This window comes from Rousettus aegyptiacus, unplaced genomic scaffold (genome assembly GCF_014176215.1).
Source record: "Rousettus aegyptiacus isolate mRouAeg1 unplaced genomic scaffold, mRouAeg1.p scaffold_m13_p_15, whole genome shotgun sequence".
NCBI classification, from domain to species: domain Eukaryota; kingdom Metazoa; phylum Chordata; class Mammalia; order Chiroptera; family Pteropodidae; genus Rousettus; species Rousettus aegyptiacus.
Window position 1 is genome coordinate 38,999,347 of NW_023416290.1, and position 15,748 is coordinate 39,015,094.

The following is a 15,748-nucleotide window of genomic DNA, read 5'->3' on the forward strand; positions in this document are numbered from 1 at the left end:
GGATTTCTGAAATGACTAAAGTTATAAATTTGAACATCTACTTTTCTGGTGGAGAATGGACTAATTTTAAAGTATGAAAGAAATGGTTTAAGATAGCGCTCAAATCTATGAATGTTGGATTTTATGTAGATAGAAGGGATTTCTTAATCTTTCAGAGCAATTCAATTGCATTCACCAAATAACAAGGATCTACTGGAGACTGTGGGGTATTATAAGATAAACAAGAAGTGGCCTCTTACAAAACAATAGGGACTATAAGACAAAGTTTCGGACAAAATGTGTTAAGAGCTGTTAGAGCATGTGAGTGGAGAGAAGGTGAATTAACAGAAGGTATTAGAAAGAGTGTCATGAAGCACCTAATACTTTGATGGCCTACAAAGAATCGCGAGAACTTTTGCCATTCTGAAAAAGATGAACTTCATTTTAGAGAGTGCCTCTGAAACTTAAGATGCAAAAGACTCTCACATGTGTGGGGATGGAGGGATTGTACCATTTTGCACCAGTTAGCTTTTGCTACAATTATGATGTTTAACAAAATACCTCCAAATGTAGTGACTTAAAATAACAACCCCTTATTGTTTCTCATGATTATTCATATTAGCTGGGCAGTTCTATTAACCTAAGCCAGGCTCAGTTGATCTCATTTGAAGATTAGCCATGTATTTGAGATCATCAGGTGGGTCATCTGGGGTCTGGCTGGACTGGGGTGGTCTCAACCAGTAGACTCTATCTTGCTTCCTGTGGTCTCTAATCCTACATTAGGCTACTATAGGCTTTTTCTCCTGGCACTTCTCCTAGGATGGAGCTGAATGGCTCATGAGACCTGTGCTTAGAAGTGACAAACAGGCACTTCCGCATTCTATTGACAAGAGCAAATATCAAGTCAGCAGTGAAGGGTTTTGAGCAGGAAAGAAGCATCTTCAGAAGTTTGACTTTAAAATAAACTTGTGTGGATGTGGAGTGAATAGGAGCAGAGGGTAGTAGAGAGTATCTTTTCCTTTCCTATCATGTAGAAGTCAATGAATGTTCAAATTAATGTTGTGGCAATGGGAGGAGAATCAAGGAGAAAAGTAAGAGACCTCCTTATAAGGACCGACCTGGTAAGACAGCTGATAGGATAGGAGGCAGGAGGGGTGAGTAGCATCTTCTTTATGCTCTTTCCTTTTTATACCAAAATCAGATGTATAATATACATCCTATTATTCCACAGTCAGAGTTTTCATATTTTTGCTTTTAATTGTCATATGATAATACAGCATTCATGAATTGGCAGGACATAAAAATCATGCAATAGATGTGGGCCTCAGACCAACTGCTTTGATCGACCATTCTAATGGAGCTAAACTTTCTTATCACACCCCTGACTGAAAGTTTTTCAAATATTGAGGTTCTAGCTCATTTAGCAAATTTTAAAAGTGATTCCATATTTCCACAGATCTCTAATTTTAAAGCATTTATTTAAAATGCTATAAGGTTGCACAAATATGTTTTCAATTTTATTTAAATCAAATAAAGCTGTGACTAATGTGAAGAAAATTTGCATAGAAACCACATGAATTTTATTGAAATAAAAATTTAAAGACAAAATCCTAATACCTAATTATCTTATCCTGAAATAATTAAATGCAAAGGATATACACATTAAATGGCCACAAACATGTAGGCATTACACAATGCACATAATGGAGTTATAAAATATTTTATACTGCTTTATTATAAATAATTGAAAACAATATTTCATTTTTTCAAACCCAGATAACAAAACAGTAAATATCATGCTTTCTTTTTTTTTTTTTAATTTCATTTTATTTTTGTACTATGACTTGGAAATAGTATTTCTTATCAAAAGACTGGTTAAAAAAATCTGTAGAAAAACAAAAAACCAAAACACTCACTTTCATTCACTTAATGAAAACAATCAAGAAGGTTTTTAGAAAGAGAGACTAAGCAGTACTATGAAGAAGTCACCGGGAATAGAAAAACTGTATCGCTTGTAAATATCACATGTAAGGCAAAATGAGGTTGCATACAGATGCATAAATATATAAAGACTTGATGCTAAATTTGTAAAAATATTCTCTTAAAACTGTGAATAACTATTCTCTCACACGGAAGAGAGCCATGAAGGCACAATAGATCAAGTCATCCGGTCTGAAATTGGTATTGTTGCCTTAAAAAAAAAAACAACTTCTTTTTTCTAAGAGGACACCCAACTGAAATATATGTATTTCAATTTCTTATGTCACAGTAACTCACGTTTTGATAAAAACTGTTCACTATTGTAACCTTGAACACTTAGACTCAGAAAGTACTTCTTGATAAAATACTGTAGTAACTTCAAACTGCAACAAAAAATATATACCCCAAATTCACTTTAAAAAGATGATCCCATAGGCATATTTTCATTAAGAGATTTACAGCAGCTAGTCAGAATTTTCTTATTAATATGACTCTATGTATGTGTGTGTTCCCCTTTTGTATAATACAGAGTCTTGCCAATTTTTTTCACTAATAATAATTTAAAGAATCAGAAACTGGCTAAGAAAACAGGGCCTGAAGGAGAAAAATATAAAGAAATAATGTACTTCATAAAGTGGTATAGTAAATTTCTTTGAAAACTTGTGTTTATTTGCATCAATTAATGAATGGCGCATATTCCGGATTAAACAACTATTATGTTTACCGTGGATATAAACGTGTTATGTACAATGATATTTATAAATTCTTTTATTTTTCATAGACTTCAAAATGTGTCTTTAATGGAAACTGGAACAGGGTAACTCTGAAAAGCATGTTTCAGTTAATTGGCAAAAATTAAATTAGCATGAAATAATAGGGTTAAGAATTAAAAATCATTATTTTAAAAATAAGGAAGTTACACTTACGTGTACACATGCAGGAAGGTACTGTAAAATAAACTGTTCCAGTTTATTTACTTTTACTTCAACTTGATACACTCTAAAAAGCTGCTTTCATGTATAATATCAATGGAAATATTAAATGCATGTATATTATTTTAAGAGCATGATGATATATTTCACATTCTTTAAACTTTACTCAGGCTATAAATATATTTATGTATCAATCAGTCAGTTTTTAAAATAAATGAAAACTGTAGCATGGGGGGGATAATTTTTCACCTTATATATCCATACTTGATGATGTCCACTTTTTTCTGAGAACCATATCAAAAAATCAAAGAATGATGGAGCATGTTTCTATCTCACACTGTTATTCTTCATGCACTACAATTCATCACGGTTTAACAAAGTGGAATTTATATTTGAAGATGGGTTAACTGAAATCAACTAGTAAGTATGAATTAGGAATTAAGGCTTCTGAAATCCATTAACATTTAATGAACTCAGAGGGCAATGCTGTTCTTCCTTAATTTTTATTAAAATTTTGCAACAGTATAAATTGTTAGTCAATTTGCATAGAAATAACACCATTTCACTGGTGTGATACACTTTTGCCAAAGGATTATGGCAGGCCTGTTTCTATTCTTCATGTATATTCTTTTAGTTGTTGTTGGTAGTGTTATTCATTTCTTCTTCGGTTTTACATAAAACAAACCATACTTATCATCTGGCTACCACAGTTCCAAAACAAGATCCAGTAGTAGTTTGAAATGCAAAAAAACTGAGCAGTTTCTTCCTTTTTTAAAGTATGACACTAAGTGGCATTCTCTGCAGTCAAGCCACATAAGCGCGGGAACCTCAAGCAGAGACTTCCGTGAACTTGAAAGGTTCCAAATCCATAGTCAAGAACCTTGCTGATTTCACATAACTGCCACTTGTGGGAAGGGAGACAATGTTGTTTTGCTTCAGAAGTTTTCAAGCAGTTTCTCATCTGGTAGCTTCCCCAGATTCCTTTGTTGTTTTCATAATTCCTTCTGACATTATGCCTTCAAAATTCCAAAGGTCGAATCATCATAGTTGTGGAATGTAAGGAGTAACTGGGCCCTTTGAAGTAATGCCACTTTATCCCATTCAGTTTTCCAAGGTTTTGTCCCGATGTATAGAACATTCCGTTTAGATTGGATGGACCACAAGCATCAAACCACCAGCCTGAAGAATTGGTTAATAATGGAAGAAAGAAGAAATAATTACAAATAAATTGAACATTTGGAAATTAATGATATTAACTGAGGGGGAAATTTACTCGTACTTGTTATGATCATTTGCAAATGAGGCATTCAATACATATCTTCTCTGTTGCAGAATTGCTATAAACAGCATCCGATTTAAGCAGTGTATGAACAATCAGAGAGAGAAATGCTCTCATGGAAATCAAACTTTGGTGTCACTCTGCTGGGACACAGTTCCCACCATAATGATGGGAAGCTTCTAGGCTTAAAGATATGCTCTAAGTCATGCCTGCATTTATATGTAATGCAGATACCCTTTAGAAGCATTCCACCTTAAGCCTGTTTTTGGAAATGAGACAATTAATTATTAGTGAAAAAATTCAGTTTCGATAACTGACATTTAAATAAAGAAGTTTTTCCACCTACTCATAATTTTGCCAAGAACTGGTCCTCAGCTGCTTCTGAAATTAATTGAATACTGGGCAATGATGATGATGCTCAAATTGAATTTGAATTACTATGCCCTCTCTGCATTTAATAGCAATATGGGCAGTGTTTTTCAATAGTAGCCATATAGTTCCTATGAAGCAGTATATTTTCTGTGATTGTTCAAGTTCTTTCAAAGCTTTGTAAAGAGAAAAACAAACGATTTGATCTGCGGCATGGGGATCCTATGCTTGCATTGCTTTCTGTAAGGATATCTCAGTACTTTATTTTTCTAATGAATTAAGTTCTTAGACTTTTAGATAAAACATAGCACTTTTTCTTCTCCTCCTGAAGTAGTAACACCACTGAAATCTTCAGGGAGAGATTTATGCCAGAGACATTCTGGCATATTTTTATTTGGATACAGTTGACCTCCCTTTGATTACAGAGTTATACTTAAGGGACTAATAGCTGAAGAAAGAAAAAGCTGTACAGCTGATGTTCAACTGTAACATGAGCATCATCTTGCAGAAACTTTAGAAAAAGTTAAATGGAGAAAAGCTAGTTCTTTTTCAATTTTGGAAGAGGAATACAGCTGGGTTGTGTTTATAAAGTCATATTAGAGACATAACAAGCTGCATTAATTTCCAATTCATACTGGGGAATAATAAGGTATGTTGATGAATCTGGAAAGACGCTATATTCGATGCTGTTTTACCAACTGTATGCAAACAACACAGATGTTAACGCAGTCAAAACAAGGGACAAGCGGTGCTTGTTTGGCAAGGAAGGAGGAACTGTAAAATTCCACTTTGTTTTTAAAGATTCCTTAAAATTTTTGATAAGTATGACTAGGTAAAATATGTTATTTGTATTACAAAAGACATACTAATACTTGGGAATTAATTTACCCTGAAGATTCTCAAAGAAAAAATATAAAACCCAACTTGATTGCTTCAGCGTTTTAACTTTCTTCTCCTTTTCTATGACCTTCTTGAGGCATTCTTCCATCATGTTAATGAGCCTCTCATAGTTTTCCAAATATCCACCATGGTCTCTGAAGCAAATTCAGTTACTCTATTGTTGAGAAGTACTAAAAATCATAGAATGATCCTTCAAGATACATTAGGGTCCTTTGGGTAAAAGTGTGTAGTTTTGTCTGGTTTATAGAATGTCACAAAAGTTCTGGAAGATTGTGAGAAGGCAGAGGTCTCTTATGAGAACAGCCTGGAAATAAAAGTCACAGGCCGAAGGACACATTCATTGAGAAACTTTGGATGAGCTTGAGAAAATGACAAGAAATATTAGGGGTAAAATCAGATAAATTGATCCTGTGAGGGAATTAGATAAATCGATCCTCTGTATCTTTTCTAATGAATAAAGTGGGAGTAACTGTGGTGAGAAGAGTGGCATTTTGGAGACATTGAAAGATGCCTTTATGGCTGGAACAGAGTTAACTAGAGAAATAGTAGTCTGGAGCTGAGAAGGTCTAAAGAGCAAATCACTGAGTCATTTGTTCATTATCCTAAGAGCAATGGAAAGGCGTGGTCTGCATATTGGGCCCTCTCACATACTAAGCTACTTATTGCTGCACCTAACAGAGTTTGCTTAACAAATGACTGGTGAGTGACCATAGGCTTATTGGCAGATTGACTGACTTTGTTTCTCCTCGTAAAGTCTCTGTGGTCTGAAGCAGTCTGGTTTACTAAAATGTTATATTTGATAAACACCCCAATATATAACATCCATGCTTATTGTATTCCTTTTTTCTTTGTTTCATCATTCAATATGTAATTATTATGAAGTGTTGTCATACAATACTCAGACAGATGTGATCCCTGCCTTCCTGGAACTTACTTCAAATATAAGAAACTGACAATAGTAAGCAAATAAATAAAATACAAATCACAAACAAAAGAAAAAAAGAAAAGAATGAGGGTGCTCTAAAGGAGGATAGTGGGAAATCTATTTGACTTTTCACAGTTGTGGGAGAAGCTATAATTAGTGAGAACTGAAGGATAAGAGGGAGACGACCATGTGAAGATGGAAAGAGACTCTTCTGAACACAGTAAAGCACAAGCCAACATCATGAGGAAGAAAGAGAGCTTGGAGCATTTAGGGACTAAGAGGACATGAGTGTTTCTGTTACAGTGAACAAGGGGAAGACTTGCAGGAATGAAGGTGGAGAAGCAAGCAATCTTAGTGGAAAGGTAAATAGTGTTCACGGAAAAATTTATAGTTTTATTCAGTATACTTGTCTATCATCAGGTGGACAAGTAAGACATTCTCTAAGAGAACTAGATCTGTCAGCTTAAATGTTTAATAAAATATTTAAAGTTCTCATTCTATAACTATGGTCTGCCAAAGCCATCCTGAGCATATGTGGCAGCATGATAAAAGGGTGAAAAATGAGTCTAGAACCAACTAAAGAAATATTAACCAATGGGAAGACATAGGGATCAGACAAGTAAAACAAAATTCCCGATTTTAAGAAAAGCATACTTTTGTGCAGGAAAGAGACAATGAACTGAAAAAAAAAAAATAAAATGAAATGATAACCATTAAGCAGAGATGAAGAAAATCTTAGAAATGGAGGCAGAAGTTACTGTTTGTGGATCCATGAGGTCCATTCATTTACAAACTGAGCTGACTCCTGAAGGACGGGTGTCCCTTTTGACAGAAAGAGATTCTGTATGTACTCTGAGAGAGCAGGACAGAGTGTCTGCCAACAGTTTGGGTTGGTTGGAGTGACAGTGGGTAAGGGGTTGGAAATATAGAGATAGGAAAAAAAAAAAAACAGGAATAACAACATACAGATTTTTATTATATTTTCTTGTGGGTAATAGCAAGCCTGTGAGCACCAGATCAGAAATTAGAAGACTCAGACTTTGATGCTGATTTCATCAACTAATAACCAAGATACTTTAGGCAATAGTATTTGATATTTTTAACAATTAATATGTATTAGGGACTCTGCTAGAATATTTACATGCATTTTCTCATTTTATTTTCCAAAGAGCCTTATGTGGTATGTGGCGAGGACCATAACAAAAACAGCAATGCTCAGATAGTTTAAGGAACTTTTCCAAGGTCACACAGCCGCTTAGCTCTTCACTCATAGAATGTGAATTATAAATGTCTGATTTCACAGCACAGTTGCAGGTATAAAATAAGGTAATGCATTATTAGGGCCTGTAAAATCCTGTCTCAGTGCTTCATGTAAATTATCTATTGGATCTTGTGGGGCATCAAGATGATTAAATAATGAAGATCAGGTCATCATGCCAAATTATTTTCTTATTTGCTCGGTAGGGTTTATTAAGGAAATATGAAAATAATTTAGAACCAAGTATGTATAGTTGTGCAATGTTTGCATTGTAAAGATGTGCCATTTAAGTGCTTAATATGGGTTTTGTTTCAATGATTTGTTGTCATTTCATGAGGAAATCAAAGAACTTACAGTGTCTGACTCTCTCTTTATCTTAAGACCAGTGGGCTGTATGTGCTATGGATTATCAGAGAGTAATTGATAGCAAAGATGATGAACTAAGGCAGCAGGAAACGAATGAAAGGGCAATTATTTCTCATGACAATTTTGGTTGTAGTGTCCTTTATAAAATATTCTGAACTTAAGGTAGCAAAATCGTTTTTTCTGTGTAAGCAAGTATTCTGCTTTCTCCAACACGTTATTGAAAACAAACAAGAAACTTCTTTGTATCAGATATTTCCATTTGTCCACTTTCTACCTCTCTTCAAAAAAAAAACTAGGCATGACTAGGCCTTTTTTAAAAATTCTGGAAAGATGTGGTTTTAAAGCAGATTTATAGAAAACAGGCAAAAGGAATAGCAGACTCCTGGTTATTCGTATGTATTTCTTGGCACTTGTAGATAACCATATGCACTCACCACACTCAGTACATATGAAGGTCTGCATGGGATAAAGGTGTTCTCTCTGAACATGCAGAGGGTTATGCCTGGTTTGCAGTTCCTCTCTGATACGATACCAAAGAGCTGAATTATACACCCTCTACAATCCTGGGGAAATGTTCACTTTGTTTTTTATGTGCCTGGGCATAACAAATAAGCAATATGCTAAATGAGTTAATCTAGGAAAGGCACTTTACATTTAAAAGAACTCAGTGATACAAGCAAAGGCTTCCATCTGCTGTTGGGACAACTGATAAAATGTCTCAAATGTTATAAGATTGGCAACTGTTAAGATGTACTTTGCCAAGCATTTTTCTTCATAACCTGTAACCTCATGTATATTTTAATAAGAAATCCAAGATGCGTGTTTCTAATTCATTTACACTTAAAACTCATTAAAATTTAGTTCTGTAATAACTATCCTGGGCTTCCCAGGCCTTCAAAAATCATTCAAGTCTTTTATCTTTGAAGCAGAAAATTCACATTTTATCACCAATAAGTGAAACTTTGCCCAGAAAATAGGAATTTGATTCTAAACCTTGTACTCAGGAAGTTCAAATTTATTTGAAAGTCAGGAAACTTAACTCTCAAATTCTTCTGGTCCTAAACAAAATGTCTCTCAACACTTCTAAGGTAAAAAGTACAGCAAAATAAAGAGATACATCTGTTTTCATAGTCTTCTTTCATTTTCAATGCATGCATTCTAATCAGCAATATGCAAAAAGACATACACAGAAAATAAGATTTTTCCTTTTATCGCTAAGAATGAAGCTGAACTAAACTGGTTGGTGCCATTGTTATCAATGGAATCATCGTGAAAAACCACTCGCTGAGCTCATGTGTACAAAGTCGGCCTCACCTACAGCGCGCCGCAGGGAGCAGCTGCGTGGGCCTCGTATGCGGGAGACAGAGGACCTTTCTAGAGGTCTGCATTCTTTCTGTCATCTCCTACTATATCTCCTTCGGGCCAAGGACTTGGCTTTTTTCCTTTTCTCTTCTTTTTGTTCCAAAGATGAAACGTTGTTTATCCTGGCCAGTAATCTTGAATTCATTTAAAACTTCTAGGTGTTCTTTTACTGTCTCTTCCCTCCCTAGGGCTTCGTTTCACATTCGACCACGTTTAAGCGTGGAACTCCTCATCAGAATGTGCTGCGGACAGTAAAACAGAGCTAAACTCTTGTCTCTGAATGCCATCTTTCCTTCAAACAGAGGTTGCAGAAGGAGTGCATGAGGTGATGGCTTATCTGGGGGCTTATCGAATCCTACCTCTGAGATTAATTCTATGACCTTTGGCAAATTATCTAACTTTTCTGTTACTTAACTCTTGCCAAAGGCATTACTGCGGTCCCTATTTCAAAGGGTTTTTAGAAGCGTCATGTCAGTTAAATATAAATCATTCAGGATAATGCAAAAATGCCTATTAGACATTAAGACTGCATAAACATTTGCTACATTATTATTGGAGTAAAATACAAGCAAAGTTAAGTGTTTGATTATTTCTCATCCACTATCAATTATCAACCTTTGGTGACAGACTTGTGCTACAGGCCTATCGGTTCTGCTTCGCCTTTTCCCAAATTTATCTTTCAAGAGACATTTTTTGATATCCTTTGCTCTTTTTCCAATAAGTGAAAATTTCCTCTAGAAAATAGAAATGTTGCACTTAGGGTATTTAAATTTATTTGAAAGTCAGGAACCTGTCAAATTTTTCCAGTTCTAGAGTTTAGTCTTCTGGGGTTTAGTTATTCTTAAAATTTAGTCCCAATCTTTGACATTCACCCCCTTGCTCCAAGTGTGAAGGAAAATGCATATATATACTTAATGTATTTTGAATCTAAGTTCATGCAAGAGTCACACTCATGTTGATTTATTTTTATGTCTTCTCATCAGGATCATTTGTGGTTTTGCAATGTCCTTTTAGATTCACTGATAACATATTTATTCAGTTAACCAATATTTATCGAGTACACACTGTGTGCCCAGAAGTGTGCTAAGCACAGAGGATACAATAGTGGAGAACATGAAATAAAGTCCATATGTTCAAGAAATGTGCATTTCTGTGGAATAGGATTACAGGTTATGTACAAATAATTGCTTTGAAATAAACTAACACAATGTAGATTTCTGTGATCAACCTTAAATTTTCCATATGGATCTTCTCTCAATATTTTCACCTTAAAACCTAGGAAATGCCAGTTATCTAACAATGCTTAGCACTTCCTTCCTGGGTTATTAAAAACTCTAAGATGATTATATTTTCCCAAAGATCTTGTCGCTTTGACCAGTTGGAGAAGCTACTAACGTCTTTCATTTTCTTCCTCTTCTTCAAGATTATGTAGCCATCAAGACAAACATTTATCAACTTTCTGCTATTAGCATCTGGTAAGTTCTAGGGTGTACGAAGAAATTTATGTGTATGGCTTTATCCCCTCTTTTAGGACTGAACTGAGAGATATCTTTTGTTAGCTTTAGCAAAGTCTTGTCTGTCTGCTGACATAGTTTATGCGTGGGAAAAGGGACTGAAGTTTCTACCACAACAGATTCTTTCCGCAGAAGGTTAGGTCACATTTTTACATAGCTTTTATATTCTATACTAAACATGGAAATTGCGTTGAAAAAAAAGTAAGGTAAGGAAAAGAATTTAAAACAATACCATGTTTTGTTTTTGTCGGCAACCTTCAGTAACTATAGTTTCTAACAGACTTTCAGAAATTCTTATTTCGAAGAATGCTATTTTAGTACCAAAAACCATGTTTTCTTTGAATGCAAGTTTGCTTTGAATGTGACAATCCAGTGATAAAAAGTTTTCATTTTCATAATTTTGGAGTCAGAGGTTTTTTGCATATTTATTTTTATATACAACAAATCCACATAAAAAGCACGTATTGAATGAGATTACATTTTCATTTTCTTAATGTCAAATAGTGGATAAACACACTATACTTATAATAAAACAGATTTCCTTCTTTGGGCTCAGGAGGGCACAACGGGAGCTCCTCTGAGGGACTAAGAAAATATTTCTTACAATCATCTCTTAAATGTGTCCCTCTTACCTCTGAAATAAGCAGATTCGTCAGAATATGCTATACAAAGGTAGAAACCTAAGGAGAAAACTAACAAATTTTCCTAAGGTTAATGGAATCACAGAGCACAGATATGTCTGGCTTCTAAATTTATGCTGACAAATCATCTCTATTTAATGATTAATTAAGGGGTCAGTTCCATAGAAAACATGTGTGGCCATTCTGACCTCAAAATATATGGTCTGATCCCATAAGAAATGTGTAATGAAACAAAAAAAAAATGTTCAATATTTAAATTGGATGGAGGAATTGCTGGCTTTCTGGTGAGGTAGCAATAAGTACATTTGCCTCTAGGAAAGGCGGGGTAAAATCCTGCTGTATCTATTTCTATTGATGCAAATGTGCTTTCTCAGCCCACTGAACTTCCTTTCCACTCAACAATGCCCTATGAATTACAACTCATGCAATGAAAACAACATTACTTGTTTTTCCCAACTGCAGCCGCAATGGGTACATGGAATAACAGAATCACAGAAGCAGAAGAAAATGCGAGATGATCTTATCTAGACCAATATCTACAAGCATATGCATAATAAAATGTTTTCAGATAAACAGCTTTATATTCTCTTTGTGAAATGTTCATAACCAGAGATGCACAGTCCTCCCTGGACACTCCTTCGCATCTTTGATCCTTGGGCACCCCAACTAAAGTCGTTTCCCCCTTCCTTCCATAACTCTATGAGCTGTTACATTTTGTCTTTAAAACTCATTATGGTTTTAAATTGTGTTATTTACCAGTAACTTTTTGTGGATAGTCTTCCTGAATAGAGGCAAGCACTATGCTGTCTGGCTCATTTCTTTAATAGCAGTTGATCTTTAATAGCTACTCATTAAAATATGTTAAATTAATAGAAAGTTAAGAAGTTGGAATGTCAGGTAAGAAGAAAGACCAAAATGTTCTGCCGTTTGTCTAGCTGAAATACTTTCTGCTTTTGATTAGGCCCATCGATTGTTACTCAGTCTTCGAAAGATAAAGATAAACGTCAATGCCACATTCTCTAACTAAAACTCCCTCATATACTTGAAAACTATAAGGACAGTTAGCAAGCAATAAATCTTATTTTACCCTTAGTTTCTTTTAGAAGAAACAATGAAAATTAAATAAGATTTTTAAAAAGCTTTAATTGATGATGACGGAGAACTATAAATTGTTAGTTTCAAAGAGTATTGAATGTCAATGCTTAAAAGAGACTATGTTAAACAGGCAGCAAGTTCAAATACAAACTAAGAAAAAAATTAAAATCATCAGGTGAATAAAATGATTCTAAGGACAAAAATGACAGAGAATATACAGTGGTATTCGAGGGGTAGCTAAGTAGGACATAAGTTCCAGGCAACACTCAAGTTACCTGGACTGTCTCCGACATTCACCCTTATGTTCTCCAGTTCTTAGTTATCTAAATCCCACACATTAGCTTTGTAGAGTGAATAGTTTTGCAAGATCTGGATTCCTTCAAAAGGATATTTGATAGGGTAATGGCATTTATTACAAAAACACATTTACTTCAACTATTCCAGACCAAGCAATGAATGGAAATTTTCTCTCCCCAACATATTTATTGTTGAGTAAGAAGAAGATCCAAGAATGATTATGGATGAAATGACATGAAAAAGTGCAACCATTCGAAGCAGAAATAAAATCATAAATCTGAGCAATAAAGTTTTCTCATTGACAGCCAAGAGGAGCATTTTCTTCTTCGTTTCACTCTATATTGTCAATATTACAACAGGAATATGAACATATTGGATGCTCTTCTAAGGAAACACTTAAAAGATTTTACAGCTGGTCTTTCAGTGTTGTATTTTTTTGGTAAGAAAAATTATCTATAAAAATAAACTTGGAGAAAATGAATTATGTTTCAACATTAAAATGGGCAGGGAAGTTGGATAATTAAAATTATTTTGTCTTTGTATGTATAAATTTGCTGACAATTTCACTTATAGGATCAGGAGGGTAATGAAAAATTTCCTTTGGAGAAAAGGAAAATTGTAGGTACCATTAAAAAAAAATTCTAAATTTGTAACAACTGTTTTGGGGGAGAGGTCATAAAATTACTTATAGAGGATTTTTAACTATTCAGTGAGGTTGAATGTGATGCCAAATGGCATGTTTCAAGCTTAAGGAGAAAGATTTGATAGAGGCAGGATCATAACAGGCTGGCATTGATAATACTAGGTATGGTCTCATATTGAAAAGATGCTAACATAAATGGAGTGGATGGGAGTCAACAGGGTGTGATTTGCTGGTAGTGGTTATGCGGGGATTGGGGATGGGGATGAAAGTGGAAAGATTTCTCCAAACCTCCCCTCCATATTTTTTCTATGTTCTGTTAATTGATGAGAAACATGTCCATGTAATGATTGATTTCAGTGGCTTCAAAATTTGAAAGTAATTTCAAGGGTTACAAGAAGGCTATTCATTCATTCACTCATGCACCATATCTTATACTGAGTTCCTAAGTGCAATAATCTACTGTATTAGATGTTAAAGATAAAATGGTGAACATTAAATTACTTTTGTTTTCCATATGTACAAAGTAGAGATTAGAATTTCTCTCCTTACTTATCTGATAGAGTTGGTTTGGAGTTCAAGTAGGATAGTACAACAAATAGAATAATATGTAATATTAATGGTAGTAATGTCATATTTTGGAAAGAAAAAAATGTTAGAATTGATTAGTTTTTCCTTACTAGCATGAAAATATATTTTGTGTTGAATAACAAAGCAAGAGAATCGGAACAGTTGAAGATGTGGGTGATAGCTATTCTGTTAAGACAGAAACAACACCAATACTGTGAGGAGAAACACTGGGAAAAAAGTTTCCGTTACAGTTTTGTTTGGTGCCGACTCCTACTTAGCCAGAGCCTATAAAGTTCTTGAGCTACATCCTTTGCCAAGAGGAATTTAGCTTAGTGCTTCTCAAACTTCAATCGGTCATGTATCAACTCCACAGTTTTTGCCATATCTTTTTATAACTTTTATTAATATATAACTAATATTTTTCTTAAATTAATGATTTGTTGACTATTAAATATTGTAAATACATTTTAAAATGTGAACTTGACATTCCTCCTTTAAAGAGAAAATCTTTAAACTTAATAATAGAAGGTAGATATAAAACTCAATATAATGAAAACAAAATCACTTTATTTAATTCCAGGCAGGTGCCACCAACTAACCAAGGCCTCGAACCTGTAGATGAAGGTTTTGCTCTTTCTTTGCTAAGAAGGGTGATTATTGGGTAAGTGCTAAGAAAGTGTTACAGATATGCTAACATCAAACTGATTCAAATTGAGAACTGCCCTTTTACACAATCAGTGCATTGGAAAAATATCAAAAAGTTTCAAAAAAGATTAACTTTCTTTCCCTAATACTTTATTTAATGGTATCTCTTATATTAGTTCAAATGTCTTGTGGAGGTTAATAGTATATAATGCAAAGCCCTGGTTAGCTGGCTTGAATTGCTGATTTTAGATCTAACTATTCTTTGTTCTTATTCCATTTCAATAGGATTGTCAATGAACTCCAGTGTACAGTTGCAAAATATTTTGTAAAATTTTTGTTTTTCCTGTATGCTGAATTCTCAAATTGTTGTTCATTCCACTACAGGTATCATTATGATTATTTAGAAAAGTAGAGTAACTGGAACTTAAAGAAACTAAAGAATTTATTTAGGACCAAGCTTAGTGCACCCACTCTTAGATATTGAGGGAGAAGGCAAATTTCTAAATCTGTTAGTGACGTCTTACAGAAGAACCCATGGTAAATAGTGGGCAAAACAAAATAATTTCTTAGGGACTTACTCTCAAGTTTCCTGACCAAAAGAGCGCAGTCTTTTCTCATAGATAAGAACCTTGAGCCTCAAACCAATGACACATAACTTAGAGAATGGCTACATAGGACTTACCTCCTGTTAGCATGAGGGCGCATTTGCACATACAGTTGTCGTTATCAGCATCTTTAGTGCTGAAATCAGCACCATGTAAGATCAGGCTGCTCTGTTTTCCTGCTGTCCCAGTGTGACCCTTTAAGTACAACCTAGAGTTAAAAAAAATAATAATAACAGATAAGCCATTCAAAATAATAAGAGAGCCCATAGGATCAGTTTGCCGAATGTTTGGTTTTTTCATCATTTTCTACCTTCTTTGGACTCAAGTCTTTTAACAAACCACTACAAGACTCAAACTCTCGAAAATCAAAAGTAACGAAGGGAGGGAGGGA

General features: G+C 34.5%; 1 protein-coding gene across 3 annotated transcripts in view; it reads right to left on the reverse strand.

Annotated features, from left to right (window-relative positions):
- Window positions 1–1,536: 1,536 nt before the first annotated feature.
- ANGPT1 (angiopoietin 1) overlaps window positions 1,537–15,748 on the reverse strand; it is a 226,682-nt gene continuing 212,470 nt past the window's right edge. For all 3 annotated transcript variants that reach the window (XM_016147437.2, XM_016147438.2, XM_036232970.1), the window contains exons 8-9: window positions 15,435–15,565; window positions 1,537–4,070 (exon numbers count right to left, since the gene is read on the reverse strand). In XM_016147437.2, the coding sequence (XP_016002923.1) occupies window positions 3,910–4,070; window positions 15,435–15,565 (292 nt within the window). In that variant the 3' untranslated portion in view covers window positions 1,537–3,909. The remainder of the gene's footprint in view (window positions 4,071–15,434; window positions 15,566–15,748) is intronic.